This window comes from Crocuta crocuta, unplaced genomic scaffold, assembly GCF_008692635.1.
Source record: "Crocuta crocuta isolate KB4526 unplaced genomic scaffold, BGI_CrCroc_1.0 scaffold121, whole genome shotgun sequence".
NCBI lineage: Eukaryota > Metazoa > Chordata > Mammalia > Carnivora > Hyaenidae > Crocuta > Crocuta crocuta.
Window position 1 is genome coordinate 1,356,013 of NW_027528608.1, and position 25,843 is coordinate 1,381,855.

At 48.7% G+C, this 25,843-nt stretch overlaps 1 protein-coding gene across 2 annotated transcripts in view; it reads left to right on the top strand.

The window, feature by feature from the left end:
* The window catches only part of ZNF536 (zinc finger protein 536), a 437,569-nt gene that overhangs the window by 252,206 nt on the left and 159,520 nt on the right, over window positions 1-25,843 (top strand). For both annotated transcript variants that reach the window (XM_077754626.1, XM_077754627.1), the window contains exon 5: window positions 17,268-17,420. In XM_077754626.1, the coding sequence (XP_077610752.1) occupies window positions 17,268-17,420 (153 nt within the window). The remainder of the gene's footprint in view (window positions 1-17,267; window positions 17,421-25,843) is intronic.

Genomic DNA, 25,843 nt, shown 5'->3' on the forward strand with positions numbered 1-25,843 from the left:
GGGCCCCGGATGGGGGTAAGAGGACTTAGTGTGAGCATGACAGACACTGTGATGGAGTAGAGTGCAGAAAAGTGGCCACACAGAGAGTGACCAGGAGACGGAGGGCCTGGGGTCTCTACCTCCAGGGGCACAAGTCTCCTTTGGCAGGGCTCCCACTGCATGGCTGCCATTCTTGGTGGCTTTTCTTGAGAGCAGGTGTTCCTTCAGCATCGAGACCAGCCCCTTGTGCTTGCTTCCAGAGAGCACCACCTTTACCTCGGTCCCCGCAGCGCCTCCAGTCCAGGGTCCCCCCCCACCCCCACAAGGCAGCCTTCTGCGTCCCTCGTCTCCACACAGCGTCACCAACCCTCACCATGAATGTCAGCCCCTGGGGAGCTCACAGCTGACTCAGGTGTCTCAAGAGTCAGGAGACCTCGACTCCAGAATGCTTCGCCCTCCGTGACTGTGTGAGCCTGGACGAGGCATTAAACCCCCATAGCCTAAATTTTCTCATCCTTACGATGGGGATAGTAGTCTGAGTCTTTAGCGTTCACTCAACACGTGTTGGTTTATATTTCATTCTATGACTAGATCATTATTTCCTGTGTGTTTCTTTGGCCCACCCACATCCATGCTCCTTCACAGTCAAACTCAGCCTCTGGGCTTCCTCATTGGCAGTGTCTCTTGTTGTTGGCAAAAAGTAGGATGCCAGCAAGTGCCCTGTGATTGACCACAAGAGCACAGGGCACCCCTCTGGGGGCTCCATGGATAAAGCAGGCAGGCGTCCTTGGGCTCAGCCCGACAGCTAGGTTTATGGTGGAAGATGTGGAGTGGGCGCCCAAATGTTGCCCATCTTTCTGCTCCTTACAGGACACCCAGAAGTAAAAGGAGAACATTCAGAGAAGGACTGGGTTGAGAAGGCTTCACAGGGCAAAGATGGATCCCCAGAGGGGCAAGGGCAGAACAGAAAAGTGGGTTCCATCCATGGTTGCTGTGACTTACTTCTCCCAGACAGATGGGGGCCGTGAACCTGACCCCCTGCACAATGCAGAGGTTGGCCCCCAGACGTCCTGGACACCTCCCATGCTGTGCACCCTTGTGCTTGTGGGCCACCTTGTCGCGTCACATGCTCCTGTACCTGTCTCCATAACACCGTGCCCAGCACAGAACAGGCCCCCTGGGAGTGTTTGTGGCCCGGACAGATTAATGCATATCCAAGCAAATATGGGGGACACTGAGCGAGCAGGAAATGAAGTCAGAAAGTGTACTGTGGTTTCATCCCTGGGTCCGATCTGCTTTTCTCCCTGAAGAAGGCCTACAAAGAACTCCCTGGAGGAGATAATAGCGGTGTCTTTCACAATGGAAAGGTCAACCAACATGTGTTTATTGAGTGACTCAGTGGGCCAACCCTTCTCTCAGCTTTGTAGGTGATGAAGAGACAGGCAAATCCACGGGGTGCTCTTGGTAAGCAAGGCTGGAATCTAAACGCATGAGAAACATTGGAGGGCAGGCCCCAGCAGCATGTCATTGTGTAGAAATATCCAGAAAAGGTGGATGGGGGTGTGTGGGAGACCAGGAAGTGAGGCTGGGCAGGAATACTGGACAAGGTGGGAAGGAGGAGGTTGGACGTTCCCACCTGCAGAAGATGTGAAAGCAGGTGTGGTGAGCTTGAGGCCTCCAGGAAGGGTGTCCACTTTGCTCCGGCTGGCTGCCACGACCTGGGACAGGGTCTTTAAACTTCTTGGCTCTCCAGTTGCTCCTTCTGTCTCTCTCTCTCTCTCTCTCCCTTTGTGTGTGTGTGTGTGTGTGTGTGTGTGTGTGTGTGATCACTGCCCTTCCTGCTGAGGCCTCTTTGAAATTTGACTAAGGTTGGAGCTCATGTTTGAGCATTTCTGGATGCAATTTGGTATCAGAGCAGAGAATCAAAGGGTATTTGCTATCACTTTAAAGTATGTTTCTCTCCCTCTTCCTCTGAGCACCTGACCCCACAATCATCACTGGCTTTGAAATAATAGACCTGTCATAATTATGGGAATTAGTCTAGAGGCTTCTGCCTTATTTGCTCAACTGAGGTTACTGAGGCCATCTTGAGAGGTGGAAAGGGTGTCCAGGAACATCTTGGCTGAGATGGCAGCTGGGGGCAGCCAGGTGGGGAGGAAGATGGAAGGGCCTGTTGGGAAGGAGGCACCCCCCGCCCAGCCCGACAGCCACCGTTCCTGGGGACCATGGACCCAGTGTCATGAGATCACAGTTTCTCTGGAGAAGTTCAAACCAGGCTACAGGGGAAATGCCTCAAATTTGTAAGTATGAAAACCAAATTTAGCAAATGAAAACTCCGTGTGATGCGTATTCACAATCTCCATCAGAGTGCCATCCCCACATTTTCAGAAGCGGAAACAGAGGCCTAGGCATGGAGGAGGGCTTGGGCTAGCCATTAAGGCAGTGGGCACTGGTGTCCTGTCTGCCTCCAGGTCCACGTCGCCAGCTCTGGTGTCTACAGATGTTAGACCTTTCCATCGGCATGCCACCCACACTACCTGCTTCTTTCCAGAGGCTTCTGCTTGCCCTTGGCCAAGGATGGCTGGCTGCCTCACTGTGGCTTTGAACCCACGGTGCACAGCCTGCTTCAGTCAACGCTCTGAGCACGCAGGACTGAGTACTGCTGTCACCTGGCAGCTGGCTCTGTGACCTCCCCTTCCAGGCTGTGGGGCAGGGGCGATGTGTCAGTCCAGGCAGGGAAGGCTGGAGTTCTTACAGAGGGCGGCTTCAGTGTTCTTACGGGCTTTTAAGGGAATAGAGCGAGAGTTAATGCAGAACTCTTTCTTTGACTTAATTTATTATAATATATGTGGCTAAAATGTAGATCACAGTGCTGTTTGGATCTCCGTTTTGATTCCCAAAATTGCAATCATGATAGGTGGATTATAACCGTGCTTTAACATACAGATGAGGAAATGTATTCCTGTGCAATTTTCCCCTAAGGAGAAGTCGAGGATAAGGGGCAGGAGTTGTGAATAACCTTGCAACACTTAGTTGTCTCTCTCGGTTACGGGATAGAAATTAGCATTATAGGACGATGTGTGTTGTGAATGCAGCACTGCTTTGAATATTTGTGTGGAAGAGCATCCAAAGGGAACACAGAAAGTGATTTTCCATATTAAAGAAAAAGTCACCGGAATGGGACCTAGGAAAGTGGTGTCACCTTGTTAAGTGGTTATTATTTATTCAAAAAAAGGGGAAAAAAGATTAAGTGCCTACTATGTGCCAGGCATCTTGCTAAAGGCTGGGGATGCCACAGAAAACCAGACCAACCAAAGATTTTCTGGGAAAACGAGCGTAGCAGAAAATGCCCCATGGTGCCCACCAAGGGGTGAGCTGGGAGGGGAGCAGGTGAGGGGGTGGGACGCTGTGAGCACCCGGAGGACCAGGGGACCAGGGAAAGGGGCATCCGGTAAGGATCACATGGCCACACAGCTGGGAGCAGAGCATTCTTCCCTGGTCAGGTGGTATATGCACAGCACTTGTGTGGTCACCGTCCCTCAAGAACATATGTCTGGGCAGACTTTTCTGCAGGCCCCGAAACTCAGCAGAAGTACAGGGGCAGAACAGACGGCCCGATGCACGGCCCCGGGGTTCAGACTCTGCTCTATCTGCCAGCAGTAGTCCGGGGCTGGCACCCACCCAGCCTCCTGCCTGCACCCTGAGATCATTCCTGCCCGCCGCCTGCACCCCAGCATCTAGGGCAGGGCTCCCAAGAGCCTCCAGTCTTTCTGCAGAACAGCACCCAGTGTCTGACGTTTGCGTGGACAGCTGCTGGGCCCTGGCTGGGGCAGGTGTGGACAGGGAAGGCCTGGGGGCAGGAGAATTTGTGAACTATCTTGAAAAGCAAGTGGAGCAGGTGAGACTTCGTGACCAAGCACTGTTCTTTTCTGAGGGCGGCAGGCTCTGGCAATTGGAACCTTGCAGTGTCCCAAGGAGACATAGAGAAGCAGCTAGAAGCCTTAGAAGAGGCTGGGCAGACCGGGGGCAAGGGAGTAGGGACTGGGGCTACAGAGAGGTCAGACTCAGTGTCTCCCCCTCCTTTGGGTGAGAGCTGACTGCAGCCTCTCACCTGCACTCAGTGTTATGCAAGGCAGGTCAGCCAGGAAGGACTTAAAAGGAAAAGATGGCTTCCTTGGCTTACACGGTTAGGGAATGGGTGTCTGGGCTTCCCAAAGCCATGTATTCATTCATGCATGCTTGCCTTCAGTTACTTAGTATTTACTGAGCACCTATTCTGTGCCAGGAGGTTTTAGAGACACAAAAGGTAACAAAAATAGACATCATACCATCCTGCCAAGAGTAGACACTCTAGGAGGAGAGTCAGAAATTCGGCAGGTATCACACACACGTACAAAGTCCCACCTTTGGTTGGTATTGTGAATGTCATGTTCTGGGGTGATCAGGAAGTCAGAGAACATCTCCCAAAGGGGCAATGACCTTGGAGCAGAACCCTCAGGAATGGGTGGGATTAACCAGGCAAGAAGGTGGTGGTGGGTCTAGGGTTGGGGGTTTGTGTTTCAGGAAGTGGGACCAGGATGTGATGAGCTTCTGAAATCTGTCCATCGGGCAAAAGGTTCTCGCCTCTCTCCAGGGCCAGGAAGGCTGGCTTGGGATTTTCCTGATGTTCTGGGGATGCCCTGGATAGACCCAGAGCAGGCCAGGGTGGGGCTGGGGTCTTCGTGGCCCTCTTGGGCATTATCAAGGGTAACTTCTCAGCTCAGGTCACACCCACAGTCCCAGGTTGCTTCCCGGTGCCCAAATGACAGCTCTAAGATTCTTTCTCAGCCTTGGGGTATGCTTTCCTGGGACAGGGCACGGGCTGGTTAGAGGGTCTCTTGGGTGCAGGCTCCTTGCTGTAGTAGGCAGGTGGGGCACAGATGTTTAGAGGCAGCTGCCTGCTGCCCTTAACACTGGTCATCCTGTGGATGATGGAGGGCAGGATGGGGAGGCTTGAGCCACCCAAAACGCTGTGTGCTCCTTTCTCTCCCTGTCATCTTCTCCTGCCCTGCCACTACTCACCTCCAAGGGACATTTGGATTAAGTCTACCATGTTGAGGAGGTACGCTGAGGACAGGTCAAAGAAGCCATAATAAGGATTAGAAACTGTAGAGGTGATGGGGCCTTGTTCATGCATTCCCCACCCGGGGGGCTGGTGGCACTTGGCACATGGGAAATGGTCTTCCCAGTTTGGCCATGTGAATCCTCCTGGGAATTGTGGGGGGAGGGGCTGACCATCTGAAGGGCTCTCGTGGTAATTCCAGGCTCATTACCTGCTGGTTTCTCCTGGTTTTCTGTGTTGCAAGTATTTTGGATCTGGGCAGGGGAGGAGACTGCTAGTTGAGACTAGATGACTTTTCCTCATATTCTCTCATTTGGTTTTGACAAGGGATTGCAAAGTAGGTGCCATTATTCCTTTCATTCCTGCTTTACAGTGTTTGGAGGCTGCGCGGGGCCGGGAAACATTTGCAGACACAAAACCGAACCCAGAGCTGGCTATCTCAAAGCAGTGACTTTCCTATCTACAGGATTTAAGGTGGATTAAGGCCTTGCAAGCCCACTATTATATGAGATGCTCCGATTCCTTTGTGATAAGTATCATTATCCAGTTTTACAAGCAAAGAAACTGAAGCTCGGGAAGTTTTAGCAGTTTGCTCGGAATCCCAGAATTCAGAACTGAACTCAGATCTTGGAATCAAACGGACGTCAGTGTTTCGAGGTGCTGCAGTGCCCGAGCTGACCCCTTCAGGCTGTCAGTCTCTACCCATGACTGGGGGCCTTGCGACACTCAGCTCTGGCCTGCTGCCCCTCCCTCACAAGCTCCTTGTTCCTGCCCCTCCTCCCTGGGGGCTACTTGGAGGACACAGTCATGTTGCTTAGTCTGTTCCTTGTCCCTGGTCAAGATTCCTTTGGACCTGTCCGTAGGATTCACAGAGTCTGGAAAGTTCCCTTTGAGAAATTTGCCAACACTTGATACTTTTATCTGTGATCAAAGGGAGAATGAGCAGACTTGACCTTCCTGTTAGAAGCTGCTACCCAGGAAGCTAGTTCTGCCCGGAGCTAGGGTCAGTTCATTTATTCACACATCATTCATTGATACATGTGTCGGGTGAATGGTTGTATGTACCCTACCAAGTGCCAGATGTGGTGGAGGAGGAGGAATCACAGCCTTGCTCTCTGCAAGTGACAGGTGAAAAGGAAGGCTGGTGTCAGAGAAAACAAAGTCCAGACTCGCCTCCTGGCCAGAGAAGCTTAGTTGAGGGCCTACTCGAGATGCGATCGGGAGCTATCCAAGGTTTATAACTTGTACTTGAGAAAGGTCACCTGTGAGTATGTCAGAGGAAAACAAAGTTGCCTGTCTAGAACTTTCAGGCTCTTCCCAATTTCTGCAAGGAGGAAAACAATGAAAACTTTGCTGCACATAACCATAGCATGTTTGCGGAAGTTCATTGCCTTTCCAGCTGTAGCCGGGGGCACCCAGACACTGGATGGGCAGGGCCATTCCCAAGGGCATCTCCTCTGGCTTTGTTTTGCCTGTCAGTACCTAGACAGTGGACCCTGGAGTAGCCTCGCCTCTACGTCTAGCTCCTCGGCTCTGTGGCCTGAGCCAAAGTGAAAGATTTTGTCCTTTGCAGGTCCACCAGCTGGGCAACAGATCTCCAGAATGATCAATGTGCTGCGATTAGCAGATCTGGATAGATTTTTTTTTGTGTGCTAATTTTTTATATGTCAGCTAAAGTAATTATTACTATAAGGTATTGGAAGGTTTAGCACTTATTCAAAAATTTTTAATTTTGATTCAATGATAGTGTTTTTCTGATAAAGGTTCTCAAATGAAAAAGGCTAGAGAAGTCGGTGCAGCTCAAAAATGGCAGTAACTTCAGAGCTGGCAATTGATACTTGTTTTCTGCCACTGTTTACTCTTCAATAAAAAATGCATATTTACCATAGCAACCTCCTGGTCACGTGATGCCCTATCTTACCCGCTCCCCTCTAAAACAGAATAGCTTCTTAAAGAAACACACACGTTCTAATATGCATGCTTTTCAGATGCAAAAATGTGTTCTTTATAACGGAGCCCTCTTCCCTGGGATTTAATGCTAATAAACACGTCATCTTTATAGAAATCATTTTGGTCTCGTGTCTTAAATTTTAGAACGTTCGTTCTGGAAATCAAAATAAAATTACTCTTAGAAGGCCTTTTGATCATCTGGAGAATTTGCTGATTATTTATTTTAACAAAGTTCTAAAATTATATATTTGTATTTATACACGCATATANTATATATATATATATATAATTTTTTTTTTCAAACGGCAGGCATTAGTATCGTTTGGAAGGGAGTTTGGTGTCTGTTATAATGACCTGCCAGTTCATCTGTGATTAAAGATTGTCATCTATGCGAAGCGCAACTGCAGCCTGAATTGTTTTTCACTGTTAACTTGGGAGAAATGCCTGGGCCTTCAGGGCTTTGGGGAAACTGCTCCCACCTGGACATTTCAGGAAAGGACCCTTCCCCCTTCATCCTGGACCCTGTGCAAGTGTCTAGTTCCATAGCTTAGTGGGGAGTGGAGAGCCCTAAAGCCACAGGTCCCCGCTGTCCCCACCATGTCATCCTGGCGCAGAACGTGACCCTTTGGCAAGATTCCTGTTGAAAGCTACCATTAACGGGAGCATGTCCTGCAGCAGGCACCGTGCTAAATGAATTGTTATGTCTATCCCCGTTTTGCAGATAAGGAAACCAAACCTCAGAGAGGTTTTATGTAATTTGCCCAGAATCACACTTCTAAGAATTGGTGGAACTTGGTTTTGACCCGAAGCCTTTGGATCACAGTTTCTGCTTAATCTGGGATTGGAACCTTTTTTTTTTTTTGTCAGACTTAGGCTAAGAAGCACAAGTAGAGACGAGACAGAGAACGGGGCAATGTACAGCTCCTTCCTGCTCAGAATGTTCCCCTGGAGATTTGCCCGGCCTCACTGTCACTGTTTCTCAGAGCACACTCTACACCCTGGTTTTCACCTGGGCCTGGCAGCCACAGACCCTTGTGCCACGGGTCTCTGTGGGTGCCACAGCCCTGGGTGTGGACACCGTGGTGGTGCAAACAGAGCTGTGGTCACTTTAGGAGGCTGGGGGCAGGGGTGCATCTGAACCAGGCCTGGTGGATTTTAGAAATTCCTTTCAGCTGCGTGCAGACCACTCTGAAAAACAAGAACATATTGTGACTCTGTTATACCTGGTGGCTTTGGGGGGAAATCCGATTGTGAAGTGAGGCAGGGTTCTCCGTGGCAAAGTAGCATTGTGACTTGAAACTCAGAGGAAGAGAATCGCCCAGACCCCATGCCCCGGCCAGCCAATCTGACTGCATCGTGTCCACGAGGCATTTCATAATTATCCATCATGAATGCCTCCATGCTGCCTTAATAGATTATTTAAAATGGTGCATGTGCCTCGCAAGCAACCTCAAGTCAGCCCCGAATTGTACATACATACCAGCCGGGAGAGGTAATTGCTTATCATGTATCTCTTTGTTCCAGACACTTTTATAAAAGAGTATGTATTATGTATGGTGTGACCTTCAAATGTCAGGAATGTGTTGTGCAATAAACTGTCAATATTTGTGGTTATAAGGTACTAGATGACTTTTACAATAATTGGAACGGCTATATTAAAAGCTTGGATCACTCAGCTGGTTAAAGAGAAAGACACAGGCCAGTGTTCATCAGGGACTTGCCTTCTGCCAACGATTAAATGAAAGATATTGCAAGGTGCTTAAGATGTCTTCTTTGTTTAAAAAAGACTATGGCAAAACATGTCTCTGGGGAAGACGTTATCTCCAAATCATGCCTTCTCCTTTCAGTGCGCTCGATTCCCAAGAGAAAACTCAGCCCCACAACTCACGGCGACTGACCAAGTGCATTTTAAAAAAGATCAGTCCAGCTCGTTCTCGGTGTCATTTAGGTAAGAATTCCTTGAAACACGCCTGGCAGTCAGACATCTCCTCCAGTCTTCTCCCTACCCCCAGGATCCCCCCCATAAATAAATGAGGGGGCTGTAAATTATCTAAAGAGGATCTTAAAAGCTATAGTTGTGTGTGTCTGTGTGTGTGTGTGTGTGTGTGTGTGTGTGTGTGTGTTTTAAGAAAGTAAACTACGTAGAAATCTTTGGGGAATTTATGCTTTACTGAAAGTAAAGGCTTCTATAGTTTTCTTTTTTTGAGGAAGGAGTACTTAATTTAAATGATGGAAAAAGGAAGCCATAACAAATATTTCACAATAATTACAGTAGTAATTGGGGCACGGATTACTTTAAAAATATCTGTCTCACTGTACCCTTCTATTGATGAATGTCTGTATACATATGGGAGGCTGGTTCTTTTCATGTTGGGGAGAACTTCCTTTTTAGCAAGGAAGTAGGCAAGTGAAATAGTGGATAGGACCTCAACAACCTGCCCCCAGCTTCCAAAGAGCCCACTTGTGGCCTTGCTGATTTTGTTTGTATTTGTGGTTCCTTCCACCTGGACAGAGGGAGAGCTGGGAGATCCCTCGAGGCCACTTCCTCCAGGAAGCCTTCCGGCATGCCCCGACCTCCTGCCGACCCTGCTAGCATCACACCCCAGCTCCTGAAAGTGTGAGCACTTGGGGCATTTCAGGTATCTTGGCGGTTGACACCATGGGCCCTTTCCTCCTGGGCTACTCAAAGCAGCTTCCCTTTTGCAGTCAGGAACTGATCTTAGCCTCTGAATTTCAATTCGCTCGCCTCCTCTGATTCTTTTATTCATTGAAAAATGTGTAATTAAAAGAAAGTATGTATCGAGCTCCCGCTATGAGCTGAGTGCCTACCGCGTTTGGAGACATAATACCAAACAGCAGTAAATGGCCCGTGTTCGCGTGGAGCTCGCATTCTGGGGAGGGGACAGGTGGTAAGCGGACAATACATAGGTCAGTTGGAGTCTGCAAAGGGAGATAGGTAGGTGCTGTGAGGGAACAGACCAGAGAAAGAGCATGCTGGGGGCCGGGAGGCGTGCAGCCCTCAGACAGCATGGTCAGAGACGCCTCTCCAAGGAGGTGCCTTTTGGACTAAAACCTGGATGTGAGTCTCTTTGTGAATTCTGGGAAAAGAGAATTCCGGAGGGAGGGGCGGCGGGAGCAAAACTTTAAATTGGGTACCAGATGGGGGGCTGGAGTACACTCAGGAGTCCGATGAGGGTGGAGCAGCAGTGGGGGTTGCAGGCCATGAGAAGGAGGTGGGGGTTATTCTACAGAGCAGTGGAGCCAGTGGCGTGTCCTTATCCTGCACATAACCGGGCTTTTCCCAGTGGCGGCCCCCTGGGCTGGCCCTCTCCAGACTCACCCTCCTGCCTCGTTCTCCTCATATATGACCCCACTCTGCTGCTGGTTCACCCTAACCGTCTCTGGGATGGGCTCAGCCCACCACTCCTGACAGGGCCAGAGGGAAGACGGGTGTGCGGAGCCCAGAGGGACCCATCACCAGAGGTCTTGTCCCAGGCCGATTCTGTGAGGTCCGCATGCTGCCTGTGCATCCATGGTCACAGTCCTCAGGTTGGGGACGACAGGCACTTGCCTGCGGTGGCCCCGAGGGCCTCGGGAGAGCTGGCAACGCAGTTACAGAGGACGCTGTCAACAGCAGCATCACACAATGCCAAGGGGAAGAGACCCCATGGGTGGCCCAATCACCAGCAGGGGGGGCTCCGCACACTCCCCCACCAGACAATTAAGAAAGGGCTCTGGGCTTGGTAAAACCAGAAACACATTTGGCCCACAGTGCTTGATTTTGAAGCCCTTGTGTATTTTAAGGGAAATTTAATCCATGTGTTTCTGATTCATTTTCACTTAACTCATCAAAATGTTGCTTTAGAGAGGCTATTTGAGATCCTAGTATCTTATATTTTTTCCTCTAAATTTTAGCCTTTTAATGACCTATTTCCCCAATTCCAGAAATCCTATCTCGCTGAAAGCAAATGGAGCTGTGCGCCGTTTTGAGTTTGGGTCGAAGGTGAGAAAAGGAAACAGTAGAGAACATTCCATCTTTCCCCTCTCTACCTCTATGCACAGGCTTCAGCTCATGAGCCCTGGGCTTGCCCGTGAGCCCAGCCCCAGCCCCGGTGCTAAGAACCCAAGGGGAACGAGCTGTAACCTTCCACAAGCGGACATCCTTTTCTAAAATAACTCTCTATTTAAACAAATACTTTCGCCAATCCATACTAATGCCTAACTGTTTAACCTGACTATATATGGCATCATAACAGAGAACTTTGATGAAGCAGAGACACCAGATTCATACTGGCTCAAGACATGAGTTTTATCTCCTAGGAGTTAAATAGAATTGCTTACAGTAATGCTATAATTTTTATGCATACCACTAATTTAAAATCTTTTCTTTTTAAATAAAAGGAAGTCTTCAATGACCCAGGAATCTCTACCACAATAATCGTCTTATTTGGGTCTGTTAATTTTAAAGTTTTCAAAATAAGGGAAAGTGTTAAGCTTTCAAGAGGAACTATGTCTTCCTTCAGACTTTCTCCATGGCGTTAATTATTTCCTGAAAATATTTTAAAGCCCTGGCATATGCGGGCAAAAAAATTAGGAAAGATGCCCTTTTGCGGTGTCCTGCTCACCCCCCTGACTCCACAAACAGTTTTTTTCTTCATTGATGAAGTGTGAGCCATGCTTTTGAGATGCTCTTTGCACAAGGCAGACACTCAGAATTAACTGCACAATTCATCTGGGAAAATGTATTTTCTGTTACACAAGAAGTTCCATAGAAATTAAAATGCCATGGCATTTCATGTCAGAAAGTAGTAAGTGCTCAGGTGTACAAGCAGCGACCTTACCTGCATGAGGCCGCTGGGAGAACTCTCCATCCACTGCACTGGACTTAGCCCCACCACTGACACCACCACCACCACCACCGTCGTCATCATCGTTAGCATTATAATTTTTTTAATGAAAATCTTTCCATAATATACTTCTGGGCATTTGAGGGGTGAGGCTGCCTCGGCAGGATGGAGTGAAAGGTGAGCACACATCCACACTTTGACAGGAAACCTCTCTTCGCTTTCCTTTTTTGGCCTCTCTCTATCTTGTTGGCCCCTCTGGCTCTCGTCCCCTGCCTCGGTCCATGGATCGGTGGGACTCTCTGGGAGACTGGGACTAAGCCTGTAGCAGTTCACAGGAGAGGTGTCCTCTTCCTGGCCAGTTCCTGGTGGCCTCTGACGATGGCGGCTCTCCAAATCACCATGGCTTCAGAACCAACACTTGTTCTTGTTCATGCAGTCTGGCGTGGGTGGGCTCCCGGCGACCCGGAGACTCAGTGACCCATCGTCTTCTGTTTTGTGATTCCACCACCTCAACCTTTGCTTTGCAAGGTCTAGGCTAAAACTCTGGAAGGGATGCATGTACAGCCTGCGTCCCTCTGGAATATTACTTGTTACATCCGTGCAAGGCGTCCACTTCTAAAGACTAGATCTCTTATTTACTGGGGTCAAGAACAGAAACAGGGGTCCCATGAGTTATTTCTCAGCCATTTCCCCCTCACATGAGGCTCAGACCATGACAGGGGCAGAGAGGAAGGAGGTGGTGGCACACGTCTCTCCTCTGCATCGCCTCCAGCCATGGGCTGGGACTTGTCACTTGATCTCAGTTTAGTGCAAAAGAAGCTGAGAAAAGGAGGGGCACTTACCATCCTTTTTATGGTGTTTTCCTCCTGTCTCTCTAAGACCCGTCTCTGGTTTCCTATTTGGCATAGGCTGAGGCCAGGATGGGTGGATGGAGGGCCAAACAGAGGTAGTAGGCGAGGACAGCCCACAGGGCCCTTGGAGATCTTCTGGCGCTGAGGGTTACGGGGAGCTGGGACGGAGCGCTCAGAAGGCTCAGTTCTCTGGGCCAGATAGAACCAGGGCAGGAGGTGGGCGAAGGGATTTACCTAAGGACGGCCAGGCATTAGGAACGCGGAAGGAAAAGATTCCCTCTCTTGACTCCCAAGTCAGCCTTCTTGGCAAATAAGCCTATTTTCAATATGTACCAAGGAAGCCCAGTGTTTAAAGATAACCTGCGGGGAATCTACCCTTAAGATACAAATTTATCTCGTTACATTTTTACGTTCCAGACATATATACCAGTAAGGTTAAATGTGTAATGAGGCCCCCGTAAATTCAAATCATATTCCTGTACAGCAAGATAGCCCACTTCAGGGATGGACCCAGACAGCTGCTGATAGTATTTTATGTATGTTTAGGCTTTAACTTCAGAAAAGTTGTGTGTTTTTCTAAGCATTTGGTTGTTGGTCTATCCAGGACTGCCAGTCTGTGGTTCAGTTGATGAGGAGGATGCTAACAGGACCCATGGCATTTGTAATGGCCCGGGTCCTCCTTCCTTCCCACCCTCCCTCTGTGACTGCTGGGGAACAGAATGCACTTTAGTATATGTGCTGCCAAAGCTAGCACAAGGTAATGCACTTTAATATCACCTTGATCTAGGCCAACCTTGCTGTCCGCTTGGAAAATTGGAACACGCAAATGGAGTTGTGGGAGGCATGGTTTCTGACCTTGAGATGACAAAATTAGGAAGGTCCTGTCTTGTGTCCCCTCACCTCCAAATAACATATACTTGAAACATAGCTCGCAGCAATTGGGTCCATCTCTTCTTTTTTTAGGGAACTGATCTTGGCTTGTAGGAACAGGAGAAAGCTTACAGGGCTTTTGATACCTGTCTCAATCCACTTGGTCTAAGCTAAAACTCTAGAAGGGTTGCATGTACAGCCTGCATCTCTCTGGAGTATTATTTGTTGCATCCATACAAGGCGTCCACTTCTGAAGAGCAGATCTCTTATTTAGAGGGGTCAAGAACAGAAACAGGGGTCCCATGAGTTATTTCTCAGCCATATCCCATCACGTGAGACCCAGAGTGCACCCAGACTGACAGTGTGTTAGGTAAGGAGAAGGGCTCCCAGCCTGCGGCCAGATGCCCTGCCCCCCGGGACACCGCAGCCTCTGCCCCAGGTACACCCCAGTCTCTGGGCTGGCAGAACTGACTGGCCGTTCTTTCATGGATGAGCCAGGAGGAGTAGACGACAGGTCTGGGGCTGACCTCCATGCCAACGTCCACTTTCTGTTTACCCAAACACTTAGAACGCATGTCTGAGCAGAAGGAAAGAAATATTGCAGGTTGTACGAAAAGGACATTTTTTTAAAAAGCTGAAGCAGTCTGCCGATGGTCTAAGAAAGGATGACAGATGTAACTTCTACAGTGCTTCTTTTTTTTTTTTTTTTTCCTGTTTCCTGGAGAGGCTGGAAAGGCGGGGGTGTCTGTAAGCAGGCCAGGAGGTTGCTTCGCTGGGCAGCTCTGTGGGGCCACAGGCAAGGCCTCAGGACTCCATCCTGGGGAGTCTTGTAGAAGGACAGCTGTCGGTGCTTTGATACTCTGGATAGAGAAGGAGTCAGAGAGCAGCCCCCGCTTTTCCGCTGAGAGAGCCTCTTGGGCTCTCGGGGTGGCTGGGCCGAATTTGGTGCACCGTGCTCGCTGCCACCCATCTAGGCTCCAATGCCCACTCATACATAGGCCCTTTGAGGGTGCGGCGTGGCCCGGCCTCCTCAGCCATGGCTGTCCTTGGCTTTCTGCCTCTCCGGACACTTCCTGGGACCACCCACAATGCCCCTTCATCATAGCTCAGAGTTTGTTTTTCTATTTGGATTAGTCTGAGAGTAAATGCCATAGGCCTTCTGGCCCTCCAAAAAAAAAAAAAAAATCATTTCTGTGTCGAGTGAAAATTAGACTCTTAAATCTGCAAAGAAAGCTGTTTATCTTACAAATTTATTCTTTTTATTGGGCCACACATATCCAAGATATAAAGATAAAAGGAAAACAGATACAGGGCATCACTTAGAGTGACATATAGTGAGGCACCCCTCATCTTCAGCTTCTGTAGAACCTTCCAGAATGGCACATGTATTTATCTACGTGTGCTCTGAGCAAGGACTCCCCAAAAGCTACAGTAGAAATATGTTCTCCACGTTCTAGCCCTCCTGTTCCTGGACAGCTCCACCTCCCACAGCTTACAAATGTTGGTGGAGGGTTCTGGGGAAGGTGCTCACGAGCAGATCGTGGAACATGGAGCTTTGCAGGATTTTAACATCACAAGTCTGCACCTGCCCACTCCCTCCAACCTAAAGCCAACATCCAGGGCACTTAGTTCTGCTTATAGCTCAAACTGACAACTATCAGCCCCCTAACTTAAATAGGGTATCTTAACTTGGTTGTATGGAGCATTTGGCAGAATTTTAATCAGGCTCTTTGTGATTTTAAGCTGACCTCAGGATCCCACGAAAGGAAAGCTGAGTAATGCTGGGGGACACATGCAACACATTTGGGATTAGGGGGTGGGGGTGGAAGAATGGGTAGGAGATAGCTTCCCAGCTATTTAAACATAGTATGTGGTTGATTTGAAATTGATATCTTGTCTTTGTTCTCATGGGCTATCAGCAAACTGGTGGTAGTGGCCCCTGGTGGGCTCAACCTGTGGGGTGTGGAGCACCCCGCTGTGACGTACTGACAAATTTGTTTGTCTTGAAATGATAATACTCTCCTGTGCCTGTTTGCCCTAATTCAATAGCCACCTTTCCGCATTACCAGAAAGCTAGTGCTAGGTGGGTTGAGTTCTAGATGTGGGTGAACCCGGTCCTCCTACTGTGGAAAATGATGAGGAAAAAAAAAAAAACACCAAACTGCTGGGTAAATAAACCCTTTGAATGGGTCTTTCAAGGATGGTTGGAAGAGTTGGAGAGAATGCGATCAAAAGTGAGCCTTCAAAGAACTTTTCCAGGGTGACGATATCGTTGTGCATTAGTCAAATGCAGAGAGGATGCTTGAAGCCAAAGGTTTCCACGGTTGCTTGGAGCCAACATCCAAATAAGAACTAAATGTGATTGCCTTCATCTTGTGCATGGCCTATAAGTCTGTCCCTTTTGGCTGTTAGCAGGGAACACCAGGAACGGATGTTGCAGAATAAAAGCAATTTGCATTTTCCATTGCTTGGAAGGTACAAATCTTGTTTATTCTGCTCTCTGCAGAACTCACAGGTCTGCGTATTATCTCAGAAGTTCCCCTTGTTCTCCTAGTGGGTCTACCATGGTGCCTAGAGGGTGGGCTGGGAGCTGCAGCGAGGACCCCGCCGGCCCCAGGAGCTTGGATTCTGTGCCAGGAGCTCAGGCTCCAGCTCTGCAGGGAGGCCAGAGGAGAGGGCTCCAGTGCCTCCCTTCCTGGGAGTTGCAGATTCCCAGATTCTGCCCTGCTCTCCTGACGTAGCCTCTTTGGCAGTGTGATGCAGGGCCTCGGGTGTTGTGATAACATATCCTCCAACCACCAGATATTTTCACGGTTTTATTTACTATTATGTCCCATTATTTCTGTGCAGAAGGCAGCCGTATGTAAATTTTATTCCATTTTCTAATGGTGTGGGTTACATAACAAATAACAACGGGAAGGAAAATTTGTATTGATACTTTACAGAGGAAGTTCTCAAGTCACTGCACAAAGATTTAACTGCTCTGCTCAAAGTTTATGGGAGTTTAGCAGCTGAGTTTCTGCACATGACTTTGAATATGTCACTATATGTTTATCATGGGCTAATTGTGGAACTGCATTTTCATACTTTTTCTTCTCCCTTTCATAAGATTACAGCAGCCAGCGGTGGATACAAGACTCAACAAGGAAGAAATGATCAGTTTTGGATAATTTTCTTTCCTGTCCCAAAATAGCTGTATGTCTGCATGTCTTAGGGACTTGGCCGAGACACATTTTTCCCCCTCTCGTTTGTTGCTAGATATAATGCAAATGTGATGCCGATCCTATAGTGGGCTCTCTGGCTAGTCCATATTACAAATTAATCAGATTCAACAAACACCAACACTTTTTAAACTTTTGAAAAAAAATATTTAATAGGAGCTAAGCGAAAGAAGAAATCAAACCAGCTGCTGACACAGCTGTTTCTTTTCTTGTTTAATTCAGTTCAATATAAAGGTACCATATGCTGCTTAAAATGATGATAGGAAAGATGAAATAATTTAAGAGAATAACAAGAAAATACATGAATTGTCAGCATTCTGTCAGATTGAAAGAATGAAATAGACAGGTGTAGTATTGACATGTTTCACTTTGTGCGGTGTTAGCAGTTTGGGTGCGAACAGCTTCTGACGTGCAGAAGTGATGTGAGAACATTTCTCCCCCGCTGCAGACCTCGGCGAGGAGGCTGGGAGGGCCGCCGGCGTCCAGCAGCCTGCACTGCTTCGCGACAGGAGCCTGGGCTCGGCCATGAAGGACTGCCCGTACTGTGGGAAAACCTTCCGGACATCCCATCACCTAAAGGTCCACCTGCGGATACACACAGGTGAGGGGTGTGGGAGTGGCAGGGTGCGCGGCATCCAGCGGGGCCACCACGGTGTCATCACCGGCCCGCCGCACTCTCCACGGGTCCCAGGGGACCCTGGTGTCCTGGCTTGCTTCTCCACAACCAGCCTCCCAGATGACACACGGGCCTGTAGGTGCCGATCTCTTGCGGTCCAGGTCTGGGGGGATGATGCCTTATGGGAGGTCAGGACATTTGGCCGCTATCTGTAATGAAGCGGGGCCTCTCTCACCCTTTCGTGGACCAGGGGCCCTTGGGTGCGAATGACTGGAGCCCAGCTCAGCTCTGAGTGTGAAAGGAGCTGAGCGTAGCAGCTCCCTTACCGCATGCAGGGGGATGGGCTTTTGGCCCAGCTGGGGTTAGATGCCCACACTGGGACGGGACTGATGGCGTCAGCCCTCACATTCCCCACGATGGAGCATGTGTGGCTCTCGGCTGGGTCTGGTCAGAGAGGAAATGAGGTGCTCTCAACCCAACACTGGAAGTGGCTGCTGGACCACTCTGGTCATTTCTCCTATTTCCTGTCATCCTAGCCCCTTGAAATGAGGACTCCTTTTTTGTCTGTCTGCCTTGTCCCTTGGTCATATATGGTGTTTTTTTTTTTAGCTTTTCTGCTGGTTGTTTGCACATTGCCAATACACACAAAAAATCTATCTGAGATATGGACACCTCCATTTTCTTTGATTTTTCTCCTGACACTTTATCTATTGGAGTATGAGCTGCTTCAGAGGATAGACAAATATGCCATCTATTTTCAAAAATAATTGTGGTCTATTTCCCAAGGAATCAATAAAGCTCAGGGTTGTGCAGGATATTTAGTGCACACAGGCCTTGTGTGCAGCATGTGGTTAAAGACAAGGAGCCCTTCACCTGGAACCTCACCTGGTGCCCACAAATCTCCCTGACGTGGAGAGGAGCCCTGAGAACAGGGGCCAGGGGCTGTGTGCTGCCATCTTTATTCGTGGTCTGGGGCACAGCTGAGCACCACCACTGTCCCTCCCTGTCCCAGAGCAAGTCTTTCGTAGAGTCAACCCAGGGCAAAGAAGGATCTTCTAAAACAAAGCACACCCCCAGGCCCTGTAGGGTTGATTCTTCCAGGTCCTCCTAATCTCTCTCCTACTCCACGGGCCTCTTCCGGTTTCCCCAGTGCAGAGTGCCAGTCCCTGCCGCGGGGCCTTTGTACCCACTGTGCCTTCCCCCCCAAGTGCCCTTCCTCCCTGTGGTCACTAAGGGCTTAGCTTCAACGTGAGCTCTTCGGAGAGACTGAGTCTGACTTCCCTGTCTAAACTTAGCACTTTCTGAAATATTCCTGTTCAGTTCAGTTGTTCATTCCCTTATGCATTGCTTGTCTCCCTCCAAGTGGAATGTGAGGGGGGCAATATTATCCATGTTGTTAATTGCTATCATTTCTAGAACCCCAGGGCCTACAAGAGCCCTTTACATGTAGCAGGGGCACAATGGATTCATTTGAGAGCTTGAATGTGAGAACAAATTTGAGAGTAAGTGAGTGACCTTCTTCCTATAATCTCTGACTCTGCCAGTGGCATGGAAGGGACAAGCACAGTGAAGGACTGTGGACCCTTCCCTAGGGAACCTGTGGTCCTTTGAGAAAGGCAGCCTGCATTCGTGAACCCTCTGGAAGCCACAGCATGGCAGGCAGGCTGTGAGTTGCACATAGAAGACTGGTTTCAGATAGAAGAAGACCCCTCTCCCCAGGAGTTCAGAGAGGGGTTCCTGAGTTCCTGCCTCAGGGTCTTTGCACATCTCTGCCAGATAGGTGCATTGGTTTACTCCTTCATTTTCAGATTTGACACCCATGTCCCCTTCTCAGCGAGGTCTTCCCAGTGATCAGGCTCAGGATGAGGTAGCTTCAATACCTGGCTTTCTCAGATCATGCCGATGTCCACTTTCTTCCCCGGGTTGGAGCCAGACCTCTTGGGTTGTGGTGATAGTTGGAGGGGATATGGAGGGGGTACAGACTGCCACAATGTGGGAGACAGTCCACCAGGGCATCCACTGTTGGGTGTCTGCAGGAGTGTGCAGAACTGGCCAGGCATGTCCTGTGATGACACCCTTTTATTAGATGAAGACACGGGCCTCTGGGCCAAGCTTACCAGGTGGTTGGTGGCTCACCACAGGTGAGGCGTGCCCTGCCAGGGAGTGTGGGCAAGGAAAGACAGAGGCAGTGCCTCCCAGCCAGGAGCCCTGCCGACCCTGTGGGCCCAGCTCCCATCAGCTGGCCCAAAGGCAGTAATAGTAGATACTCCACAGAACATTTCGGGTGAATTCAGGCCACGTGGGTGGAAGCAAACAGACGCTGCTTTTTGAAGTTTTAAAGCTTGAGAAAGGTTATTCCCCCCACCCCCAAATCCCTGCTTCTTCTGCTTCACAAATTTCTGAGGTTTGTGACCACTAGTCTTTGGAGACACTGAGAGAAGCAAGACAGGGCCATGGACAGAGGCATTCCAGAAACTTCCCAGAATAAGGGAGAAAATGAAAGAAGCCATGGAAACATCACACCACCAGCCCCCCTCGGAAACGGCATTTGCAGTGTTTAAAAGGCAGAATGGTTACCAGATAAAGATCAATTTCCTTTTTATCAAAGAACAAAGAAGTTGGAAGATGCTTAGACGCGTGCATTTGAATAGAACAGAAAGTGTGACACGTTCCAAATCACCAAAATAAACATCCATTATGACAATGTTTAAGTGTAGATTACATGAGTAATTAAAAATCAAAATCAAGTGATTTGTTAATAAACGAGTTAATACGGGGCCCCGGGTTGTGGGGCTGTCCCACCCTGCCTTGCCTCGTTTCTGTCTGTGACATGGCCAGAGGACAGACCGCAGTCTATGACGGAATCCATGTTTTCCAAAATACCATCTTTTGAAGTTTTTCTATAATGGACCCATATGAGCACATGTAAAAATCCAGTGCGTAATAAATATATTTTAATTGGTCAGCATATGAGGTGGCACATTCTCTGTATTTTTCTATCCTACTCCATCTTCATGAGCCGTCTTGATCATATAACGTCCGCTGATAAAAACCACTTTCCTTTTTTAACTCCACTACATTAACTCAATTACTGCCCTCCTTCTACCAACACCTGTTTATTAGGGAGGCACGGAGTAGATGCAGGAGCCGTTGTTCTCAACACCTGGAGGCTGGGGAGAGTCTACCGGAGCTAGAACATCTCTGCTACCCCCTGGGCTGCGGCCAGATCCATGCGGGACGGAGGGAGGCATGTGGAGGACCCTGGGGGCCCCAAGGGACCCTCAAATCCTCGAGGCCACTCCACTCTGGGTCTTGCCGGGCAGTCGCTGATTACTGCCCACCCAGGGGAGGCTGAATAGCTTTCATGTTTCAGACATGATCGTGAGCTGATTAGGACCCAGTCACTGAATGTGTGTGATTTGTCTTCTAGAGCACATGGTGGTGATTTGAATTCAGAACCAGTCAGTGCAGACTGGGAAAGGAGATTGCATCAGGATTCTCCAGAGAAATTATACATAAATTATATATATATATATATATATCCATATCCTACATATATGCAATACACATTATAGATAATAAATATATATACATATATAAGGAGATGTGTTCTAAGGAATTGGCTCACTCAATTGTGGAGGCAGGGATGTCCCAAGATGTGCATTTTGGCAAGTGGGCAGACCCAGAGGAGTCAGTGGCATTAAGTCCCAACCCACGTCCAAGTCCAAAGGCAGGTGAAGGTGGACATCCCAGCTGGAAAATAGTCAGAGAGAGTGAATTCTCCCCTCCTCAGCCTTTTGTTCTGTTCAGGCTTCCAGTGTACTGGGGGGAGCACCCACGCTTGGGGGTGGGGTACTATCTGCTTTCCTCAGTCTACCCATTCAAATGCTCCTCTCACTTACACACACCTTCCCAAATACACCCAGAATAATATTTGAACAAACGTCTGGGTACCACGTGGCCCAACTGATGTAGAAAATCAACCTTCACAGGGTTGCATGGCAAACATTTAGTCCTAATGTGTGTGCAACAGGAGGCAGGGATATTCCCCAGGTTGCCCCTGATGGAGGCTGGCCAATCGTTTCATTGTGGGCTGCCTGAAAATGCACTTCCTTCTTTCCCTCACTGCCCCCTCCTCCAGCCCCATCTTGGGGATACCTTCCAGGGCCTCGTGTGTCTGTTTTGTGTGCTGATCAGTTTCTGAAAGGCTGGAGGGGTGCGTGTTCCCCCCCCCACAAGCCCCAGGTGGATGTGACACCCCATCTATTGGCTGTGGAACCCCAGGCTGAGTCATCTCAGGTGGCTTACCTGTGTGCTGGGTTCCCAGGAGGCTCCTGTTGTCTCAGGAATGACCATTGTAGAGAAATGTAATAAGCAACCTCACTCATGAAAACTTGGAGGCACAAAAGTTCAGGGACTAATTAAAAATAAATCTCATTAGTTTCTTCCCCTCTCAAATTATGCAAGTGGTTTATTAATCTGGTTTTGATGTGCTGTGTGCACTGGTCCAGCCCGGAGTTGAGAACCTCTTTATGAACATGGATTTGCACAGGGAAGCCGGAAGTGGTTTTCCAGGGCTCTGGGCTATGGTCAGGGTGGGCTTGTGGGGCATGCCCAGCTGGGCTGACCCCTGCCAAGTGGGTGCCTCCATAACACAGCAGCTGGACGCTGGCTGAGTGGGGTGTCGGGGTGTTCTCCTTGGCTCTTGCTCACATGCTTGTCCCCAGGCAAGGTGTCCCTGGCCCGATAGCACCACAGAGAAGTGTGGAAGTTGCTTCTGTCATGCAGTACCATAGTCAAGGGGTGTGGGCCCAGCTGGGGACCGGGGTCAGAAACTCTCTTGCCTTTTGACTGTGGCTAAGTCCACACTGCATGGCAGCCACTGGCTAGAGGCAGAAAAATGCAGCCAGGAGGAATAATGTAAATAACAACAATAATAGTAACAGTAGCCACCACTTCATGGACACTCGCCAGTGCAGGCACCATGCCAAGCCCTGCACCTGAATTCACTCCTTATCAGTCCCAGCACCCCAGGGACCAGGTTGCACCCTGCCCCTCGGCAGGGAGGAGGAAACAGAGCCTCAGAGACGTGGAGTTACCCATTCTGGGTTGCTCAGCATTGCTTACAGGGTGAAACCCAGATCTGTCTCTTAACCGCTGCACTGTGTTGATATGTGTACTTTTCTGGGTGGATATTTTGGCTTGTTTTAGGGAATTAATGCAACATTTCTTTGACAGTGTGTGTCCACACCATAACCAGCAGGAGGAAAGGAAGTGACTTGTACCCACAAGGTGTGTTGACGCAGCCTCCCGGCGATTTAAAAGGGAAGTACTGTACACTCTGGCTCCTCCTTTACCCCTAACTCAGAATGGCCTGAGGCCATGCCTCCTTGACCCCGTGTGCCTCAGTTTCCCCACCAGCACAAAGAGGTTAGGGAGGTGGTGAGGCAGGGAAGCGGCCACTGGGGCACACGGAGGTATGGAAGGAAGGTGGGGTGGAATTACTCGCTGCATCAGGAGATGATAAATTACTCATGCCGTTTTGGAAACTGTCTTTCATCTTCAAAGAGCTTTGGAAGCACCAACTGGTATATAGATGTGGGTGGAAATGAGAGTTTAGTGAGCCTGACCCAGGTGCCTAACGCCTGATGTACACATACCTTACCTTTGATGCTTCCCTGTTTCCTCTTCTCAGTAAGGTGAGCAGGCTGTTTTAACATTTATAAAAGCACATTGAATAGATTTTCAAAAATAGATGGGTTAACATGGATGCTTTTCCCATTTTTTTCCCTAAAAGGAGAGCATGTGTTGTCATCCTTAGTGAGGGACAGCCACCTGAATAATGAAGAAAAAAAAGATCTACTTGCCTAAAGATGATTCTTTCTTTTCTTTTAGTTTTTGTTTTGAATTAAAATTCTATCATTTTTGTATTTCCAAGATGAACTAAAAGCCCATTTTATGCCTCCACTGTCCGCCAACCTTGCTGTTCCTGCCTTAATGACATCCCAAAGTTTTGTTGAAAATAATTGATTGAATTTAAATTTCCTTAAAAGTTTAAGAGGTAATGTTACAGTATAAATTTCCTACCAAACACTAAGTAGGGAAATATCCATTAGTGAAATTAACTACAGTTTCTAGGTAGCTAACAATGTGCCGTATACAGTAGGGCATGGCTAATGAACACTGCAGTGGGTGATATTTCATTATACAAATTAATGCTCACATTTTAATGGGAAAGTCACATAATGAATCTCGGCTTCAGTGACAGCAATTAGAGACACAGATTGTCCCCTTCTGGACAAGGCACTGTTTAGCAATAAGCAGCTGTGTGAAAAGTCTTCAGGTTTACAACATATATATGCTTTGGGGGAATTAGTGTACAATTTATATTAATGTACTGCAGCTTCGCTGCAAAGGCACCACCATATTTATCTCTCCTGGTATTAACTAAGTAAAGACATGTAGAAAGACTAAATAAATATCAAATAGAGGATGCAAATATGGAGAAATATCCGGTTACTCAACTTAAAAGTTAAAACACTTTTGGAGGTTTAGCTCGCGTGCGCACGCGCGCACGCACACACACACACATACACACGTTAGGAGCGTGAGACACTTCTTCAAAGTTCGGTAAAGGGATTTCCAGAGAGAATAATGTGAGGCCACCTGTTATTTTTGGAGAGGTGCTGTTGGGTATTTGCTCCACTGAATAGTGCCAAAACAACTCCCCAGAGCGGTGAGGGTTCCTTTGGCCCACCAACTGCAAAGTGGAGGCTCAGAATGATGGAAGACATGCTCATGTAAAAATAGGTACAATGAACTCATTAAACCACTTGGTCATATATTTCTAAAAATTTATGGTACAGAGCCTGGAAGAAGTTATCAGTGTTATCCCAAAGTTGAATATACATCTTGTACCACGTGTCAGTGGGTAGCTGCTTTAATGTAAGATGTTTCCAGTAATTCATTAGTCTATTGGAATGATGAACTGATGATTTTTTTTTTCATCTCAGCATGCCTTTTCTAGCAGAGCTGTCTTTTCTAGAAGCGTATTGTCTGTGCTCATACTTTGTTCCTTTAAAATATTGGGAGAGGTTTCCCCCATGGAAAGCCACCAGTGTCCTCACCTGCTTTCTTCAGTGAGTGATTAGCTCCATACTGGGTACCTTTTTCCCAGTTGCAGGTTTCAAACTGGCGACCCAATCTGCAGAGTAGGCTACTGTGGTCCTCTCAGTGCTGGAAAAAGTTTCAAAGCAGGTGCCATTATTTAAAAACCAGGATATTGGTTGTAGAAATCAGGATGTGGGACTTTTCTTAACATGTCGGCGGTCTTCGTGGCCCCTGCTGCTTGTCAGCAGTGGTAGCTGCCCTCTAGGAAAGCCATTTCCCCCCCTCCCCCACTATTTCACACACTCCTATGATCTGCCTAGCTCTGAAGGCATATGAGCATCTGGCTCCAACAACAGGCAGACGAAAAGACAGCGCCCCAAATATCTCCAGAGTAACCGGAGGACTTGTGACTCCCTTGAAAGCTTGGGGCAGTCTGAGTGATCCTCGCAGTAGATTCGGGCCAATTTATGGCCTAAGTGGCCAGTCATTCAACTAGACAGAGCTGAAGGCAGGGTCTGGGGTTGCCTGTGTCACGGGCCATATGGGGAACGCTGGTGGGAGAGGGATGGCTGGCTCCCTGACTCATTCCTGGGAAGAAGCCAGGGGCTCTGTTAGGCTTAGCCCAGCTTGCTTGGGTCAAAGCACATAGCCAGATATGGAGACCCTGACTGTGAAGCAGCCCTGGCATAGGTAGATTCGGCGTCCGCCAGTCACCAAACACAAGAGAAGAGCTTGCCCGCACCTCAAAGCCTGCTAAAGGTGCTGACAGGTTTCTCTCTGTCTAGTCTAGGCCAGTGTTGGGGGTTGTCTCCCAAGCACTCTGAAATGCACCCTTGAGGGAAGGCAGGTCCGTGTACCCACTGGAATGTTTCCAGTGGACAGTGAGACCCTTGGGCTGCCTGGGGCTTTCCAGGAGACACTCATCCCAGATGACCCCCTGCCTGGGTGTGCTTGGCCAGGAGCGCACCCAGGTGGGGGCTAGCTGGGGTCTGAAGGGGCTCCAGTACCCTCTCTGAGACAAAGCCCCAGAAGGTGAGAGAGGGCGGCAAAGAGAGGACAGTAGTGGTTCTGCAAGTTATTTAAGGGTTATAAAGAAAATAAAATCGGGGATCTTTTTTTTTTAACACAAATCCAAAAGGGTGGGTTTATCCCCTGGAACTTAGCTGTGGAGCATCCATCTGTAGAAGTGGGGTGAGGAAGAACAGGTAGGCGGTGGAAGCATGTAGAACCATCTAGTCAGTGTGCGCAGGGGCAAAGAAAGGCGAGAGACTGTGTGTATCATGTGCAGTCAGAGTAAC